The sequence below is a fragment of the Saccostrea cucullata genome, unplaced genomic scaffold, assembly GCF_032062105.1.
Source record: "Saccostrea cucullata isolate Sc308-1 unplaced genomic scaffold, CSIRO_AGI_Scuc_v1 ctg2317, whole genome shotgun sequence".
NCBI classification, from domain to species: domain Eukaryota; kingdom Metazoa; phylum Mollusca; class Bivalvia; order Ostreida; family Ostreidae; genus Saccostrea; species Saccostrea cuccullata.
Genome location: NW_026924171.1, coordinates 190925 through 209402, shown reverse-complemented (window position 1 = coordinate 209402; position 18478 = coordinate 190925). Strand labels below are relative to the sequence as shown.

General features: G+C 35.5%; 1 protein-coding gene and 1 pseudogene across 2 annotated transcripts; both read left to right on the top strand.

Annotated features, from left to right (window-relative positions):
• Positions 1 to 861: 861 nt before the first annotated feature.
• LOC134265908 (uncharacterized) lies at positions 862 to 7632 on the top strand. Of its 2 annotated transcripts, none has more exons than XM_062748125.1 (6): positions 862 to 3327; positions 4830 to 5315; positions 5431 to 5536; positions 5839 to 5938; positions 6736 to 6830; positions 7180 to 7632. In XM_062748125.1, the coding sequence occupies exons 1-2, from the start codon at positions 879 to 881 to the stop codon at positions 5285 to 5287; spliced, it is 2907 nt and encodes a 968-aa protein (XP_062604109.1). In that variant the 5' UTR covers positions 862 to 878; the 3' UTR covers positions 5288 to 5315; positions 5431 to 5536; positions 5839 to 5938; positions 6736 to 6830; positions 7180 to 7632. The 2 variants fall into 2 exon arrangements, with proteins under 2 accessions (XP_062604109.1, XP_062604108.1); XM_062748124.1 differs by having other exon boundaries at positions 5414 to 5536.
• Positions 7633 to 11872: 4240 nt separating this feature from the next.
• On the top strand, positions 11873 to 13071 carry LOC134265904 (putative nuclease HARBI1; annotated as a pseudogene).
• Positions 13072 to 18478: the final 5407 nt, after the last annotated feature.

Here is an 18478-nt window from a genome sequence, read left to right as displayed (position 1 = left end):
TTAATATAATTAAGGTCTGGGGTGATTCAGTTTGCTCACTTCGAGTTTGAAATGCTCAAAATCTGGAAGTGAGACAACACTGCCTGGCAATCTGTTCCACTGAACTATTGTAAGAGGGAAAAAAGAATACTTATAGACATTTTTTGGTCACCTGAGTACTCAGGTGACCTATTGCTATCACTTTTCGTCCGTCGTCGTTCGTCGTGCGTTAACATTTGAACATTTTCAGCTTCTTCTCTGAAACCACTGAACCAATTTCAACCAAATTTGGCATATAGCATCTATGGGTGAAGGGGAACAAAAATTGTGAATTTCATGGTCCCTGCCCCCCCCCCTGGGGCCTGGGGGTGGGGCAAAAACCATTAAAATTAGTACAATCTTTAAAAATCTTCTTCTTTACTCCTGGACATCAAGCAGTCAAACTGTTTGCATGATTGTAATCAGCATTGAGTCCTCTACCAAAATTGTGAAATTCATGGCCCCGGGGCACAGGCACTTGTTTCTGTAAAAAAATTTTGACCCATAGTATAATAATAACACAAGGTGTCTAACTCCGATTTTCACCGAGTACCCCCCTCCCTTAGAATCGCGCTCATTTACACTTTCAGAGGAAATGCATGGGTAAACTGTTTATACCTGTCTTCTACGATAATTTATCTACACAACCATATCTGGCATGCTTGTCTTTATTTTCTTTTATCTCCGTAATCAGCGTCAAAACTCTGCTCGCCGAGTGAAAAGTCAAACTGTACCACAGGATTGGATGTTCTGGGTTCGGGCAGAATGCAAGGTTGGTTTTGATTGGTTATGATGATGTTTTTTAAATAGCATCGGGAAAAATATTTCGTTATTTATAGCAAACCGAAAGTAAAAACAAAATGGACCCAAAGCAAAAGCACGCTTTAAACGCCATTATCAACGGACACAATCTTTTAATTCTTGGGCAAAGTGGGACAGGGAAGAGTTTTCTAATAGGGAGGATTAAAGAAACGTTTAAGAACTCTTCTAAAATTGTTGCAATAACGGGGACTACAGGCGTGGCATCGCTGCACATCGGTGGTGTGACTATTCACTCGTGGTCAGGTATTGGAGATGGACGATTTTCTAATGAAAAGCTTCAGAATAAAATATGCAATGATGAGCATTTTGCCAAGTACAAAGAAAACATACTGAAAACTGACATTTTGGTGATTGATGAAATTTCAATGCTTTCTTTAAAACTTTTCAACCAATTAGAATATATTTGCAGAATCACTAGAGAAAATGACAATTACTTTGGAGGAATCCAGGTAGTAGGAAGTGGTGATTTTTTCCAATTACCCCCTGTTCCTGACGTGTTAAAACAAGACTTTGGTGAATTTTGCTTTAAATCCAGCATTTTTTCAAGTGTATTTAGGCATAAAATTATTTTGGACAAAGTTATGAGACAAGATGAACCTGATTTTGTCAAAGCAGTAAATGATGTCTCTAAAGGCAAGCTACCAATTGAAACTGAAAATCTTCTTAAACGTCTGCAAAGACCTCTTCCGCCCGGAGAGGATCCTATAAGACTTTTTGCACGGAATTTTGATAAAGAAATCTACAATTCCTCATTGTTAATTGACCTACCAGGTGAGATGCATACATTTAAAGCAACAGATGAGGGTGACACTAAATTCCTAGAAAAAATTCCTGCACCGAATGTTTTGTATCTGAAAGAAAATTGCCCTGTTATGCTTGTCAAAAATTTGAGCACTACATTAGTTAATGGTCTACAAGGAAGAGTTCTCAGTGTTTCAAAAAATTCTGTGACAGTAAAATTTAACGATACAGTGACAGAATTGAGAAAAGAAATTTTCACTGCTTATAGTTCTATAGATGACAAAGTTGTAGCCAGTACATCACAGATTCCCTTGGCTGTATCCTTTGGGATAACAATACATAAAGCTCAAGGATTATCCATGGACAGAGTGGAAGTAGATTGCTCCAATATATTCAAAGCCGGAATGTTAGGAGTTGCTATCGGGCGAGCAAGAAAGAAGAAAGGACTGAGATTAATAAACTTCCATCCCTACAATGTTCTTAAACCAGATGCAGCCATTTTTGGCTTCTATGATCAAGAAACATTTCCCTTCCTTTCAGAACTGGCATGTTGTAATATTCCATTTTCACTGGAAGAAGATTTCAACACTGACTTTGACAACCCATTCATAGATTCTGAGTCTGAAATGTCAGACTTTGATGCAGAAGAAATACGTGAAATTGATAGAATGTCTACACTATCAGCAACAGAAAATGTTCCCACTGATGATACTCCAGAAAATTTCTCAGAAAAGCTTCACACGGAATGTCCCATAGACATAGACAAGATAAGATCATGTTTACAAAATATGCATGTACAGACAGATGAACAAAGAATTATACATGAAGGACTCTTTGATCTTCTTGAAAAAAATGAATTTGAATCAAAATTTTTCTTAAAGAGACTTTATGAGAAACTTTCAGTAATATATCTTGAAAACTGTGCAGCAAGTGAGGGAAGAAATCCTGACTCTAAAATGTGGACCAAATATTACTGTGAATTGTTTAAGTTTACAAGTTCCAGTGAGTACAAGGCATTAATTGAAGAATGTATTCATCACAATGCAGAACAGCATGATTTTATGATTTTTAGCAAAGTATTTGATATTGTGTCAAACTTTATTTTGGAAGAAAAGGCAAAATCATTAAAAGCAACTCCTGCACCAGTTAAGAAACAACTTTATCTGAAAATTGACTCGCCAAGTATAGGCAAATTGAGATATATTTGTGGGAGATGTGTTGCCAAATCAAAGCACCATTACATCAAATTAGCGAGAAATAACATGTATAAGAAAGACAAATTAATTAATGTCACTTCCTGTTTTGTAAAAGTGAAGATGTTGGATTTTTTAGCATCTACTTATGATGAGTTGGCACAAAACAGTATGTATAAAGAAACTCTTGAAGAGACGAGGAGACTCCAAAACATTTCTCAAAGTCTGACAAATGTGAAGGACAATGTTTTAGATTTTTTTATTCAAGTGGACAAGATTAAGCAAGAGCTCTATGAAAAGATTTTTCATTCAGAGGGTTCTAATGTGTTAAATTCTGTGCAAGATGAGCTTTCCAAAAATGAAGCATTAATCAACAAGTTTGAACATTTGTTACAAAACTTTGAATTCAATGATACTTTTTTGAAATGTGACAAAAATATGGCACTGAGTAGTTTAAAAGAACTTTATTTTGACCTGATATTGAGATTTTGTCGTGTCGCTGATAACCAGTTTCGGAAAGATGTGCTGAGAACTTTACAAAAACAAACCAGAAGTCTCTGTCGAGACTGTAGCTCTACTGGTTTGTACTTATCAAAAACCATTGCACTATTTTATGTATCTTTGTGTAGTCTACTTGTGTGCCAACCTATTTTGAAATCAAACTAGAACTGTAGAAGGAGTAGCGTTTTTAAGGAATTTCACAGAAAATTCTATTTTTAGTAACCATGGTAATACCGTTAATCGAAATCAGAAACAGATGCACTATTCTATGTATCTTAGTGTAGTCTACTTGTGTGCCAAGTTATATTGAAATCAGATCAGAACTGTAGAAGGAGTAGCGTTTTTAAAGAATTTCACAGAAAATTCTATTTTTAGTAACCATGGCAAAACCGTTCATCAAAATTAAAAACTGATGCACTATTCTATGTATCTTTGTGTAGTCTACTTGTGTGCCAAGTTATATTGAATTCAGACCAAAACTGTAGAAGGAGTAGTGTTTTTAAGGAATTTCACAGAAAATTCTATTTTTAGTAACCATGGCAACACCGTTCAACAAAATCAAAAACCGATGCACTATTCTATGTATCTTAGTGTAGTCTACTTGTGTGCCAAGTTATATTGAAATCAGACCAAAACTGTAGAAGGAGTAGCGTTTTAAAGGAATTTCACAGAAAATTCTATTTTTAGTAACCATGGCAACAAAGTTCATCGAAATCAAAAACCGATGCACTATACTATGTATCTTAGTGTAGTCTACTTGTGTGCCAAGTTATATTGAAATCAGACCAAAACTGTAGAAGGAGTAGTGTTTTTAAAGAATTTCACAGAAAATTCTATTTTTAGTAACCATGCCAACACCGTTCATCAAAATTAGAAACCGATGCACTATTCTATGTTTCTTTGTGTAGTCTACTTGTGTGCCAAGTTATATTGAAATCAGACCAAAACTGTAGAAGGAGTAGCGTTTTTAAGGAATTTCACAGAAAATTCTATTTTTAGTAACCATGGCAACACCATTCATCGAAATCAAAAACTGATGCACTATTCTATGTATCTTAGTGTAGTCTACTTGTGTGCCAAGTTATATTGAAATCAGACCAAAACTGTAGAAGGAGTAGCGTTTTTAAGGAATTTCACAGAAAATTCTATTTTTAGTAACCATGGCAACACCGTTCATCGAAATCAAAAACTGATGCACTATTCTATGTATCGTAGTGTAGTCTACTTGTGTGCCAAGTTATATTGAAAACAGACCAAAACTGTAGAAGGAGTAGTGTTTTTAAGGAATTTCACAGAAAATTCTATTTTTAGTAACCATGGCAACACCGTTCATCGAAATCAAAAACTGATGCACTATTCTATGTATCTTAATGTAGTCTACTTGTGTGCCAAGTAATATTGAAATCAGACTAAAAATGTAGGAGGAGTAGCGTTTTGAAAAATTGTTTACAGACAGACGGACAGACAGACGGACAGACAGACAGACGGACGGACGCCGGACGCATTACTATCACATAAGCTCTTCTGGTCTCTGACCAGTAGAGCTAAAAACAGACACTTTGAGAAAGCGGGTGCTAGAGGGATCAAGTTCATCAAAAGACAGTACTAGTACCAAAATCTCCATGACCCAAATTATCAATGATGACTCGGAAGGTAAACATCGTTCCCACTTGAAAATTCAATCATCACTGCTTGATAGAGGAGCGTTAGCTTTTAGAAGTTTTACTAAAAAACAACTACTTGATATTGCTAAAGCCTATGACTTAACACAGTCAATGAAAAGTACAAAAGCTTCAATAATTGACAGCCTTATACATCATATTCCTAAGTGTCTGTGTATTTCGAACGTTACCGCTCTTACAAAGTGTGAAGAAACAAATTGTGCCAACCCTGAAGCAGATTTGCCTGTAGAAGAAGATAAAACTTCAAATGTCTCATTAAGTATAGTACCAACTCAGTCAGAGAGGAAAACCAGAGGGAGGAAAAGAAAAATCAAGACAGTTTACACCTAAGGAAGAAAAAACAGACACAGAACTTAAGGTGATGAATTGAATACTAGTACATGTATCATTTAATCTGTCAAATAATGGAATTTAGCAATGACATGTTTTACAATCAAAATTCTCTCTTTTTTACAGTCTAATTCTTTTTGAAGGCATTGCTGCAACAAAAGGAGATGCACGTTTCCCACCAGAATTAGATTTTCTGGACACCACTGTCTCTCCAATAATAACACTGTTTATGCCGGTTCTATAGGAATTGTAAGTAGGATTTGTTGTAGGTCCATGATATAAAGATCTTTGTTGACAGAAAATATTTTCAATAATGTCACTATTTAATCTGGCAGGGACAATTTCAGTGTGAATGTTTTCAATACAGAATTTAATAAGTGACATGATACCATAATACATGAAGTCAAGATCCTCTCTGGTTTCCATAGTGATTAAACTCTTGTAACGCTTGGCAGTTGTGTCACTCTGACACACTTCTTTCTCCCATGGCTTAAACCAGTTGTATGATTCTGTTAGCTGTATTAATCTTGTATCACTCATGTCTTTCACAGGTCGCTGATCCTGGAAAAAGGAAACCAGTATACTAGTATGCTCCAGAAATTCTATGGCACCACACAATGCAGCTTTCCCAGCTTCACCAAGAGAATTACTGTAAGTTTTCATTAAATGTAACATTTCAGAGTCCAGGGTTTCAAAAGCCAATTTATTTCTCATTTTCTGTACATTGTTTGGATAAATATGCTCCTGAGATAACTTGTAATGAATTTTAAATGCATGATTGTCTTGGTCCCAGTTAAAGGCATCAATCCACATCTGCCATTGAATTGTTTTGCCATCAACAGTTAATAACCTTTGGTGATGTTCTTGAATACCACTACTTAGTACGCTGTTACGCAGTTTTTTGATTAGATGACATGGATCCATGATAAATATCATTTTCCTTGAAGGGTTCTTGTAATGTGCAGCAATCATTTCAGTAGACAAAGGATCATTTTCAGGGAAGTGCATTTTAAGAAATGTGCGATTGTTACTGGACCCATCCATACAACAGTATATAGGTTTGAATCCCCATTCATACAAAGCATCAATACATTTCCATGTACAAACAAATATATCAGCAGGAGGAGCTGTTGTAGTTGGATAGTTTGCCAAAGGCCAACGGAATCCAGTAACCCCATGAAACAGATATTGCATAACATGATTAGCAAGTTTATTTTCAACTTTTCCTTCATTTATGTTATGCATTAACATTACATCAGGTTCACATTCAACAAGTCCATACAAGGTACTCTTTTTGCCACTGTTGACAATTTAGAGATCCTCCTGAATTGACATTTCATCAAGAATTATACCCCCATACAATCCTTCTTTAGTGATATTCAAATCAAGGGCTTCTTTCCTCATCCATTCCATCATCTCAGGAATTATTCCAGGTCTTTGTTTTACAGCAGACTTGTAGAGATACAGAAGACTCTCTGATGGAAGATTGACCCACCCATTCTTGATGATGTCTCTGTAAGCAGATGGATTTCTGTTGTACAACGTAAGGGACATACTGATTACCTCTTTAGGCCATCTCATACCACTGGAGTTTTTACATTCAGATGACTTAATCTGAGTAGCTATCAGCATAAGTTGGTTTTGACTTAAATTTGGTGCCAGTTTCTGCAATTCTTGAATAATTGTTGGTAAGTGTTTTAAATTTGGATCAATGTTTTCCTTACTGTTGTCAGAGTTTTTTTTACTTGAATGCAGTGCTTTCTTATATTTTATGTAATTTGAACATTTTGCACATTTTTCTGTCCTGGAATTTAATGAGACAACCCTAACACAGTCTATATGCCTGATTACAGTTTTTGTTGTTTTATTATAAACATAAATCTCTTTTACAGTCTTTTTCCCACTGGAGAAGATGTCAGTTTCACCAGGTTGTAAGTCGAATCCATGACAAAGAGAAACTGTCCGCAAACTTTTGAACAAGCCTGTAATCGCATTTTCGGTAAACTCTATGTAATTTGAAATGAGATACATGGATGGATCAACTGATGTACCAGCAACCAACAGTTCAATAAAACCTGTATCTTTTAGTATTAGTTCAGTGAGGACAGAATTTCCATTAAATTTTTCAATGGACATAAATCCAAATTTTAGATTTTCTTCTGTTCTTTCTATTAAATTCCACTGCTTTGGAGCAAATGCTGAGATATCTGCAAAGCTGAGAGCTTTATGGGGTAGCATTTCAAATATTAAGCCTCTGACACCAGGGTTTTTTTTCGTTCCATTAATTCCATTTTCCCACACAATAGACTTTTTTATGGTGGGGAACATTTTTTTTAACATTTTGAACAAATTGTCATAACTGCATGTGTCTTTTATGTTTGGAAACACATGAAATGCTTCATTAAATATTTTGTCCAATGACACATTGTTTAAATTAATTACTTTGCTTCTATCCTCTGTTAAATTCTCAGCTAGCCTACAAAATCAAATAGAACTATGACTAATGAGACATTAAGTACTGTACTATGTAAAGAAGCAGTTCATTTGTGTTTCATAATCTGCCAAAGACCAAATTAGTCAGGATTTCAATTGCCAAATGTGTTTAATATATGAAGTTCATAAGTGTGAGTAAGGCCATTCCAAGTTTTTACTATGTTTAACATCCACTCATTTTCAAAAACTTAACAACCTATTAAGAAACAAGATGTGTTTGTGAAACACTATGCGCCTGGTGGCAACAAAGTTTGAAGAAGCTAGTTTTAGCATGTAGGTCACAGTCAAGGTTGAAAGGTCAATGACCTTGGTGTCATTTGAAAGAGCTTAATTAGTGGAGTATGCATATCAAATATGAAGTTGGTATCTCTCATAAGTTATTGTGAAAGTTAAAGCTGACAACAGACAGACAGGACTAAAACAATATCCGCCCTGAATCTTAGGGCGCATGAAAACGCACAATAACAAAAAATAAAACACATTTTGTGGTCATAAAAATGACATTTTTATAAGAAATTGATTTTATTATTTTTTATTATTCTTTGCCAAAGCATATGAAGGTAAAATAAAGTTTATTAATATGCTCTTAATAAGACATATTGTAGGCAAAATTGTAGAGAAATTGACTGAATTCAAAATTTTGAACCAGAATAATAATCTTCTGATTCTGCTTGTTTTTCTCTTATGAGTGTCATAAACCATAGCAAACGTTTACGACAAATATAGGAAAAACAAGATGTGTTTCTGAAACACCAATGCCCCCAGTATGACAGCTGATGGCAAGGGTTGAAATCTCTCAAATGCATGTCAACTCCAAAGGTCAAGGTCAAAAGTGTTGGTACCCAGATGAAGATCTTGTTACAAGGAACACATTTTTTAAATATGAAAGCCCTATTTCTAACTGTTCAAAACTTATGACCAAGGTAAAAATTTTTAAAAAGTTAGTCAAACTCTTTGGTCAGGGGCATAAGGTCAAAAATCTTTATACGAACTGAAAGGTCTTGACAAAATGAATACACATGTGAAGGATGAAAGCCTTATCTCCAACTGTTCAAAAGTTATGATCAATGTTAAAGTGTGGTGGTGTTTTTTTTTTGTAAATGTAGGTCAAAAGCCAAGGTCAAAAGGTCAATATTTTTAAGTGAATGCTATAATGTCTTATAAGAGAAAAGTCAAATGAATTACATCATACTTTTAATATAACTGCATCACAGTAATGAAAATTTTGACCACCCCCACCCCACCCCACCCCCCTCCCCGCTTCCCAACTTTTTTGTTGCCATGGAACAATATATGAAGTACATTAATTTTATGACAGTAAACTTTTTTAAATATTGAAACAAGTGCCTGTGGCTTCTGATGAACATAAATAATTAATTTACTACCTCTCTTTTCTCTAAAGAAAGTGGCAAAGATTTATAATAGATAGCTACCCCCCCCCCCCCACACACACACACACACACACAACACACAACACAACAGGAACAAGAAAACATTTTATCACGTCTAGTATATTATATTATTTTTAAAATTTGCTTATTGTTCATGTTGGAAACTTTTTTTTTTGATGGACCATGTGCTTATGAAATTTGTAATGAATTCTCTGTCGGTGCTTAGATACAATGAACTTTGAAAGAATTCCTTTTAATCACAAATGATATTTTAAATATTGTTGTGGTCATGTTAATTTATGCATACCATGAGCAAAATCTTTTCTGTTGCTGCTCCATGTTTAATCAAAAATCAAATTATGCCGCCAATAATGTTTATGAATCCCAACAACCGGTATGTTTTAGCTATTATCTTATTAAATGAAGAAAAATCCCGAAGCGTACGAAAAATCTTGGAATTTTTTAGTGGATAAAAATAGCACATTACAGTAGCTTAGTTCAAACCATTATTAAAGTAACCAAGCTTTAGTTTCACGATATTTTTCTTGAAGTAAATTTCTTTTATTTTTCTCAAAATGTGGGAAGTATTAATTACTTTTTCTTCTCCTTGATTTTGATTTTATGCATTCTGCCCGAGACTTGAACATCCAATCCTATGGTACAGTTTGACTTTTCACTCGGCGAGCAGAGTTTTGACGCTGATTACGGAGATAAAAGAAAATAAAGACAAGCATGCCAGATATGGTTGTGTAGATAAATTATCGTAGAAGACATAGGTATAAACAGTTTACCCATGCATTTCCTCTGAAAGTGTAAATGAGCGCGATTCTAAGGGAGGGGGGTACTCGGTGAAAATCGGAGTTAGACACCTTGTGTTATTATTATACTATGGGTCAAATTTTTTTTACAGAAACAAGTGCCTGTGCCCCGGGGTCATGGATTCTAGTGCTAGGGCGGGGCTAAATAAGTATATAGTGAAAATGCATGAATTCTTTGAAAATCTTCTTCTCTGCTCCTGGGTATAAAATAAACTAACTAAGTGCATAGTTATGATGAGCAAGAGTGCCTCTACCAAAATTGTGAATTTTATGGCCCCAGGGTTAGGGGTTCTGGTGTTAGGGTGGGGCTCTATAGATTATATAGTGAAAATACATGAATTCTTTGAAAATCTTCTTCTCTGCTCCTGGGTATAAAATAAACTAAGTGCGTGCATAGTTATGATGAGCAAGAGTGCCTCTACCAAAATTGTGAATTTTATGGCCCCAGGGTCAGGGGTTCTGGTGTTAGGGCGGGGCTCTATAGATTATATAGTGAAATTACATGAATTCTTTGAAAATCTTCTTCTCTGCTCCTGGGTATTAAATAAACTAACTAAGTGCATAGTTATGATGAGCAAGAGTGCCTCTACCAAAATTCTGAATTTTATGGCCCCAGGGTCAGGAGTTCTAGTGTTAGGGCGGGGCTCTATAGATTATATAGTGAAAATACATGAATTCTTTGAAAATCTTCTTCTCTGCTCCTGGGTATTAAATAAACTAACTAAGTGCATAGTTATGATGAGCAAGAGTGCCTCTATCAAAATTGTGAATTTTATGGCCCCAGGGTCAGGGGTTTTGGTGTTAGGGCAGGGCTCTATTGATTATATATTGAAAATACATGAATTCTTTGAAAAAAAATTCTTTTCTGCTCCTAGGAATGAAATAAACTAATTACATAGTTATGATAAGCAAGAATACCTCTTCCAAAATTGTGAATTTTATGGCCCTAGGGTCAGGGGTTCTAGTGATAGGGCGGGGCTCTATTGATTATATACTGAAACTGGATGAATTGTTTGAAATCTGCTCCTTGGTATTAATCAAATATTTTTGAAAAGCAAGGGTGCCTTTTCAAAAATTGTGCAATGTGTGGATCTAGGCCTAAGGGTCAGGGGTTCATGTGTGATTGGGGAATTACTGATCATGCTGAATATTACTGATTACTTGAAATGCATTTTTTGTTCCCCTACCCTGCCTATGGATATTAAGTAAACAATCTAAGCAACTGCTAAGTGTATTGTTATGATGATCAATGGTGTCTCTTTCAAAATTGTGAATGCCATAGCATCTGGATTAAAACATGAATCAAATTCAATCACTGGAAAGTTGTTGCATAATGCTCAGGTGACCTATATGGCCCATGGGCCTCTTGTTTGTAGTTTGTATCTGTCGAAAGGTGAGGGAATGAGATGAACGGGTAGTCCTACTTGGGAGAATGAACTGAACTAAGGGGATGGCTACTAGTACATGTAGGATCTTGTACATAAGTACAAGCCCTCCTTTGTTGTAAGCTTCGCCAATCTAGGGTTTGTAGCATATATGAGACACTTGATGTTATTCTTAAATCCGACTTCACCCACCTTGCAGCTCTTTGCTGTACGGCCTCAACTTGATTAATAAGTGTAACCAAATGAGGGTCCCAAACACTGGCAGCATACTCAAGCTGTGGACGTACCACCGCTTTGTATGCTGCTGACCGAAACTGCTGGTTCCTGGGTATCGTTTCACAAAAGCATCGTAAGTTGTACGTAGTACGTAAATAGTGCGTAGCTAAATTTCGGCGTTTCACGAAAGCGTCTTAACTCACGTTGTATCGTACGTTACGACGTAACTTTACGTCACCTTGGAGGTGACGTAAAATTACGTCTTAACGTTAATTTCCAAAGATGGCAGCGTTCATGAGAGTCACAGACGAACAGGTGCGTCGAAATTTACGCAGACAGCGCATGTTCCGGGACATGCATATGACGACATCGATATTATCCATCGTTATCGGTTGGACAGAATGACCATCATTAGTATAATTGACATGGTTTAAGATCGTCTAGAGAAACCAACAAAAAGATCTGCGAGTCTTCCAGCCTGTTTACTACTTTAAGATTCCTTGCTTCTGGCTCCCAGCAGAGAGTGATTGGAGACACTCTGGGAATATCCAAGTCATCTGTCTACAGGTATTTTAATACAAGGATGATAAAATTAATTTTTATGTTAGTTTAATCCAAATTTCAATAGGCCTTTTTCAAAAAATGTTAAACTGTCCTCTCCCAACTCATGATAAACTAGAGGTACTGTGAGCGATGAGCTCACTAAATGATACCCCCCGCCTCAGTATAGTTATGATGGCAAAGTCCATGTTTTGCTGTGGCCGTGAAACCCAAAATATGTGTCGGATCAAAAAGTAAAATAGGAGTTGCACAATGGCAATATGTAATAAAGATTCTGTGAAAGTTTCATCAAATTTCATTCAGTGGTATGAGAGGAGTTGCGGATAAGAGATGGGTACCCCAAAGCGTAACAGACGGAGGACGGACGGACGTACAGACGGACGGACAGACGGACGGAATTAACGATTACTATATACCCTCCCGCTTTTCAAGCGGGGGGTATAAAAAAAATTGGAAGAGAAAGACATATAAAGGCAAAAAAGAAAAGAAAATTGAAATACAGCTGTTGAAGGGATGAGAAGAAAATTGTAATGAAACAAACGAATCGTTTCCTGAAAAGGCTTGAAGATTAAAAAAATAATTTGGTCCATTTTTTCGTCCGTCGGTAGAGAGAGAGTAAACTTTAAAACTGCCCTTATGATAAATTTATACAATATAAAATTTTGATTAGGTCTATAGACGATGTTATCAATATCTTGTGTCGGAATATAACCAACATCAAGTTTCCGACTGGTGATGCCGAGACAACAAGGACGAAGGTTGGTTTCCATGCAATCGCTGGTTTCCCTAATGTCCTTGGCGCCGTCGACGGGACTCGCATACCCATCACGGCACCTACAACAGATGAACATTTGTACGTCTGCAGAAAGGGATATCATTCAATCAACGTCCAGGTCATAGCTGATTGTGATATGAAGTAAATATGTTACATTAAAGTTTTAGAATTCAGAGATTTTAAAACTAACTATAACAACCCGGTTATATCATATGAATTTTAATTCATTGCGATTCGACATTTTGAAAGTGTTTAAATTTTTATGAAAATAATTCCTTATTCTTAATTTTAAATTCATTAAAATTTTATTTAGTTTATTTAGTTTTTTTCAAAATATTTAAACTTTTATTTCTTTTTCACATAAAAAAATATACTCTTTCGGATATCATTAAAATGTGGAATTTGAGCAATCTGTCACCTTTCGGAAATCAATTTACTCATGGCAGATTTCGAATCAATTATTTTATCTACTAAATAAACTGCTAAATTCATTTTTATTTCGGCCTTTTTGTACGTAAATTATTTGCGAGATTGGCTTGACACATAGCTATGACACAAGCATTAAATTATTTGTACGATTTAAAATCTTGTTTATTTTGTTTCGGCTTCACCTAATCTTCCTATTGTTAAAAACTCAGAACGGAAATTTAGCTAATTGACTTCATCACCTTTCGGCTCTTCGAAAATGTAAGTAATCAGTGTCAAGCCTATCAAAGGAAATTGCCGACTTACCTGTAATAATTTTTGTAACAAGCTTCCTGATTGGTCAAGAGTTCAATTCCGAAGTAGAGTCCGGATAGATTGTGAATTTAGCAAATTCACTTTCTATCTTGTGACTATACAATAAACATAATTCAACTTTAATCGGAATTGTCTCTCTTTGCCAATTTAGCATTACAGTAGAAAAAGCGAGTTGCTATCCTACCAAGCTAATTTCCCCGAAGTTTACAGACGAAAAGTCATTGTGAAAAGTGGTCTGAGAAACCACAGATTCCGTCCCTCTCACTAGCCAGATGCCTCTTCTAACATATAACCTTAGATCAACATCAAGTCAGAATCAAGAGTCATCTGATAACCTCATCAGTTTTAGTGAAGAAGCTGAAGAAACAACTACCCAGCCTTCATCTGAAGCAACAACCACCGTAAGTTCAAATTCGGAACCAACTAGTGTCCGAGTGAAAATACACAAGCACCAGTGTTTTCTAACATTAATACCACTTCAAGTTCAACTACAAGTGCAAGTTCCCCAGTGTTCAAATGGCTGCAATTAGCACAAACACAGGGAATTCGGAAACCCTCAATTGGAGAGACAATGTCTCGGCTAATCTTCCAAAATACTCTGGAAGGAAAAGCTCCCCCACCCCTTTTTTTCGGCTTGTCAAAATCATTTCTTTTCTTTTTAGTCTACCATTTATTATCTCTGTCTTAACCACTTTTCCTAAACGATGAAAATTGCGATTAATTACAATTCCAACTGATACCTTTATTATTCAAAGAATCTTTGAACTGACTAAGAAATAAATTCGAAGTCACGACTCTCCCCCTCCTCTCTCTCCCTTATACGTCATGTCATAGTCAAGTTGGACAAAAATATTTAAAAACTAATGTTGAAACTTTTACAGTACTTTCAATTCTATAAAAAGAAGTTTTTCCTTTTTCAAATCCATGAATTGTATTCATTTAGCAAAAATTTGATCCACCACTGCATTATCAGTAGAAAAGTCATTGAGAAAAAGATCATGTGGGTCTGGATTATGTGAAAATTAAAAATAAAACCATTCTGTTTCCTTACATCCGATGTAAGGTGACAATGTGTGCTGTACCGAAAAGGTTTAATTAAACAGGTCTAAAAGCCCAAATATTATATTTTTATATTCATAAGGGATATTCTCACAGTGTCAAGGTCAAGCTTAAAAGGTAAACATACAGACGATTTCATTCATCATTGCATTGGTTTCAGTAAGTAATTGTTTCCTTCTCTTGTGTGAGTCACTTTACATGATTGCTAAGTTACTAGCATATAATATTCAACTATCCTACTCCACTGTAAGCTTTTCATTCTGACGTTTTATTATTGTTATTGTCCGAGATGCGTTAAGGCCGGTACACACGGTAAGGCTTGCCTTACAAGTCTAAAACCTTACGTTTTGCAAGACGTACGGCTCTCCTGTCCACACGTTAAGGCAAGACTTACAATATTATCAACAACATTTACATAAATTCCATGTGTTTTTGAACCATAAATAATGCGCATTATTAAACGGAATAAGAGAATACTAGCTAGGACTTTGAAATAGTTTTACCGACCAGTGCATCCACACTTCTTAAGAAGGAAGAGGAGGTTAACTGAAGTATTTGTAATAATAACATTATTTTACTCGAAAATGCTTCGTGTTTTTTCAATATACCAACGTGTGTGGTTTTATAAAAATAGATTGAACTTTGGGTAAATGGTTTTCATTGGTCAAAAATTAAATGTCAGGTAAGTCTTGTATTAGGAAATAGAGCAGTGTTCTATTCTAAAGTCAGACTTGTAAGGCTCCAAAAAACGTGTATTAAGGGTGTACACACGGTAAGGCTAGAACTTAAGTTTCATGACTTATAAGGCAAGCCTTACCGTGTGTACCGGCCTTTATGTGACTTGAAGAGGAAACTCGAACATTATAAATAACAATACGAGGGGCGCATCAGGGATAATGTTTAGCGACTTCGTGTACATATTGACCTACGTAATGAAATATTTTAAACGAATGGATAGATTTTATATTATTGTATTGAATTATTAAACAAAGCAAAAATGTTTATATTGTAAAATGCTGTATACACACAAGGAACAAATGTTTTTCCAGCACTCGCTCTTCTTCTGATTGGTGTTTACGTCCTTATGTGGCGCAAACAGTATATCCTTCTGTTTCTCCACCTCCTCTACCAAGGCCTCTACTTCCTTCGCGGTAAAATTCTTCTTTCTCTCCTTTTTAATTTTAGAACTTGTTTCGTCTGCCATATTTGTTTTACTTCCGGTAAAATTACGTAGTACGTAAGGTGCGATTCTAAGTACCTTTCGTGAAAAGGTCGTAACGTAGTACGCAGGTACTACCTAAGTTCATCGTAACTCGCTAAGTAGTACGTAATTATGTTCCCCAAACGAAGTTGGGGAACATATTGTTTTTACTCTGTTTCTTATTAAGGTCTTCCGTCTCCAACGGAAGACCTTATTGTTTTCGTTCGGTTTCTTTTTCCCTATTATTAAGGTCTTCCGTCTTCACGGAAGACCTTATAGTTATTGCTCTGTTTCTTATTATTATTATTATTATTATTTTTCTGACACGATTTCTCGACAACTACTGGATAGAATTACATGAAATTTTCAGGAAAGATGTGTTGTAAGATACTCTTGAAAGTTCCAAGACAGTTTTTGGAAATTCCTCTCTGGTGCCAAGTTTTGGACCATTTTCCTGATTTTAAAACGACATTTTGTCCACGATTAAACTCAAAAACGGTAAAAGATATCAATGTGAAACTTTCAGAGTTTATAGATGATGATCAATACTTTCCAAGACGCAACTTTTCGTTCGTCGTCAGTACTTCCTGTCGCTACCGGAAGCCAATTCAAAAAGTCCAAATTTTCAACTTTCTTTGTTTTTCAATATTTTTCATTTATTTTTGGAATATTAATAGAGACTCTTCTATTGATGCTTACTATATAAGTTGTTTTAATATTGGTTAATCTGAACTCTAGATATTAATATTTGAAAATCTGAAGCGGGCCCAAGATGGCGGCTGTCTCTGTCAACTCCGACATTTCGCGAGTAGGGGCTTATGGAGGCAGCTGAGCGTTTGATTAAACCTTTCTGACATAAGGATACATGAAATGCAAAAAACTACTTGGACTCTCACGTAGAAGTACGTTGCAATTCAGTGTCAATCTTAAAAAACTTAATTTCCGTTTCACTGCTTTAGTGTTACTGGGCTAGATACGATATGTAATGTGTACAATGTGTTAAATATACTTTCCTAACGCCGAAATAAAAATAAAGGTGATAAGAATGTATTATTTAATTAATTTCATTGAAGCTATTGCATCTCTTTAATAGATCAGTACAAAGAAAAGGTGCGAATATTTACGCGTGGCGTTTGACACGAAATTATGAATATTGGCCCGCCTTTTATGATTCTTAGACAGGTGTACTCTTGCAAAAGTATACACAAGTATATTCAAAGCAGTATTCCCAATAGCTAAATGGTTCGCGCGTTGGTTAGAAAAGAGAAAAAAAGGCGCATTCACGTTGGCGACCTGGATTCACCCCTCCTTGTGATCAAAATCTTGAATCACTTTTTATTTCGATTTTACAAGTTTTTTTTTTTTCCTGAATCGGACGGAAGACCTCTCGTTGCTCGCAACGAGATCGTATCTAGTTATTATTATTCTTTTTTTTCTTACCGATTTTGTGCACGCGAGTTCTCGGAAACGGCTCGGTCGATTTTCACGAAACTTTCAGATCTGATAGATATTGGTCTGAACCTTATTGGAAATTTTTTATATGTACGTCGTCACTTCCGGTCGTGAGATATGGACGATTTACTGATTTTAAGAGGGTCAGCTTGTCCGGGCAATCACTAAAAATCGAATGAAGATATTGACTTGAGATTTTCAGTGAAGGTAGAGGAAGGATATCTGAATTGCTTTTTTGAGTCTATATTTTTCTAGCGCAAAAGGCGTTGAAGCTCTCTTGAGCTTATAATTATTATTACATTTCTGACCATCTAATTTTGTGCACGCGATTTCTCGAAGACAACTGGATGGATTTTCATGAAATTTGCAGGAACAATGTGTTGTTATCTGAAGTTATTTTATCCAAGAGATTTTTTTGAAAATTCCTTTCTGGTGCCAAGTTACTGACAATTTTCTGATTTTAAAATGACATTTTGTCTGCGGCTAATCTCAAGAACGGTAAAAGATAAAAATGTGAAACTTTCAGGGATTATACATCATGATAAGTACTATCCAGGAAGCGATCTTTTGTACGTCGTCTCTACTTCCTGTCGTTACGGCATGCAAATTTAAAAAGTCGAATTTTTCAACTTTTTTGTTTTTCAATATTTTCAAATTATATTAGTTTGGCTGATAGAAACATGTCTCATTAGGCTGAATATATAATTTGTTTGTAAATTGATAAATTCAAACTCGAGATATTAACATTCAAAAATATGAAGCGGGATCAAAATGGCGGCGGTCTTTGTCAAATCTGACATTTCGCAATAGGGGTTTACAGAGGCAGCCGAGCGTTTGCTTGAACGAAAGTAACATAAGGAACAATGAAATGTGTAGGGATACTTGGATTGTCACGTCGTAAGTTCGTTGCAATTCTGCACCAAACTTCATTTATAATCCAAGGTCTCCTTACAAGTCTTCTTTAATTGGTTTTGGTTGGTTCTCAAAGTAGAAATAGAAAAGAATTAATGTGCAAATTGAGTACAATATCTACTATCTTTTGTTTTGCATCACGGAAACACATAACTTAAATCATAGTTATAATTAACAGTTTTTTAAG

Excerpts from the sequence above, each read along its gene's own strand:
- LOC134265908 (XM_062748125.1), top strand. The coding sequence starts at position 879 with ATGGACCCAAAGCAAAAGCACGCTTTAAACGCCATTATCAACGGACAC. Across the intron at positions 3,328-4,829 it reads TTTACAAAAACAAACCAGAA|ACACTTTGAGAAAGCGGGTG; the intron begins GTCTCTGTCGAG and ends AGCTAAAAACAG.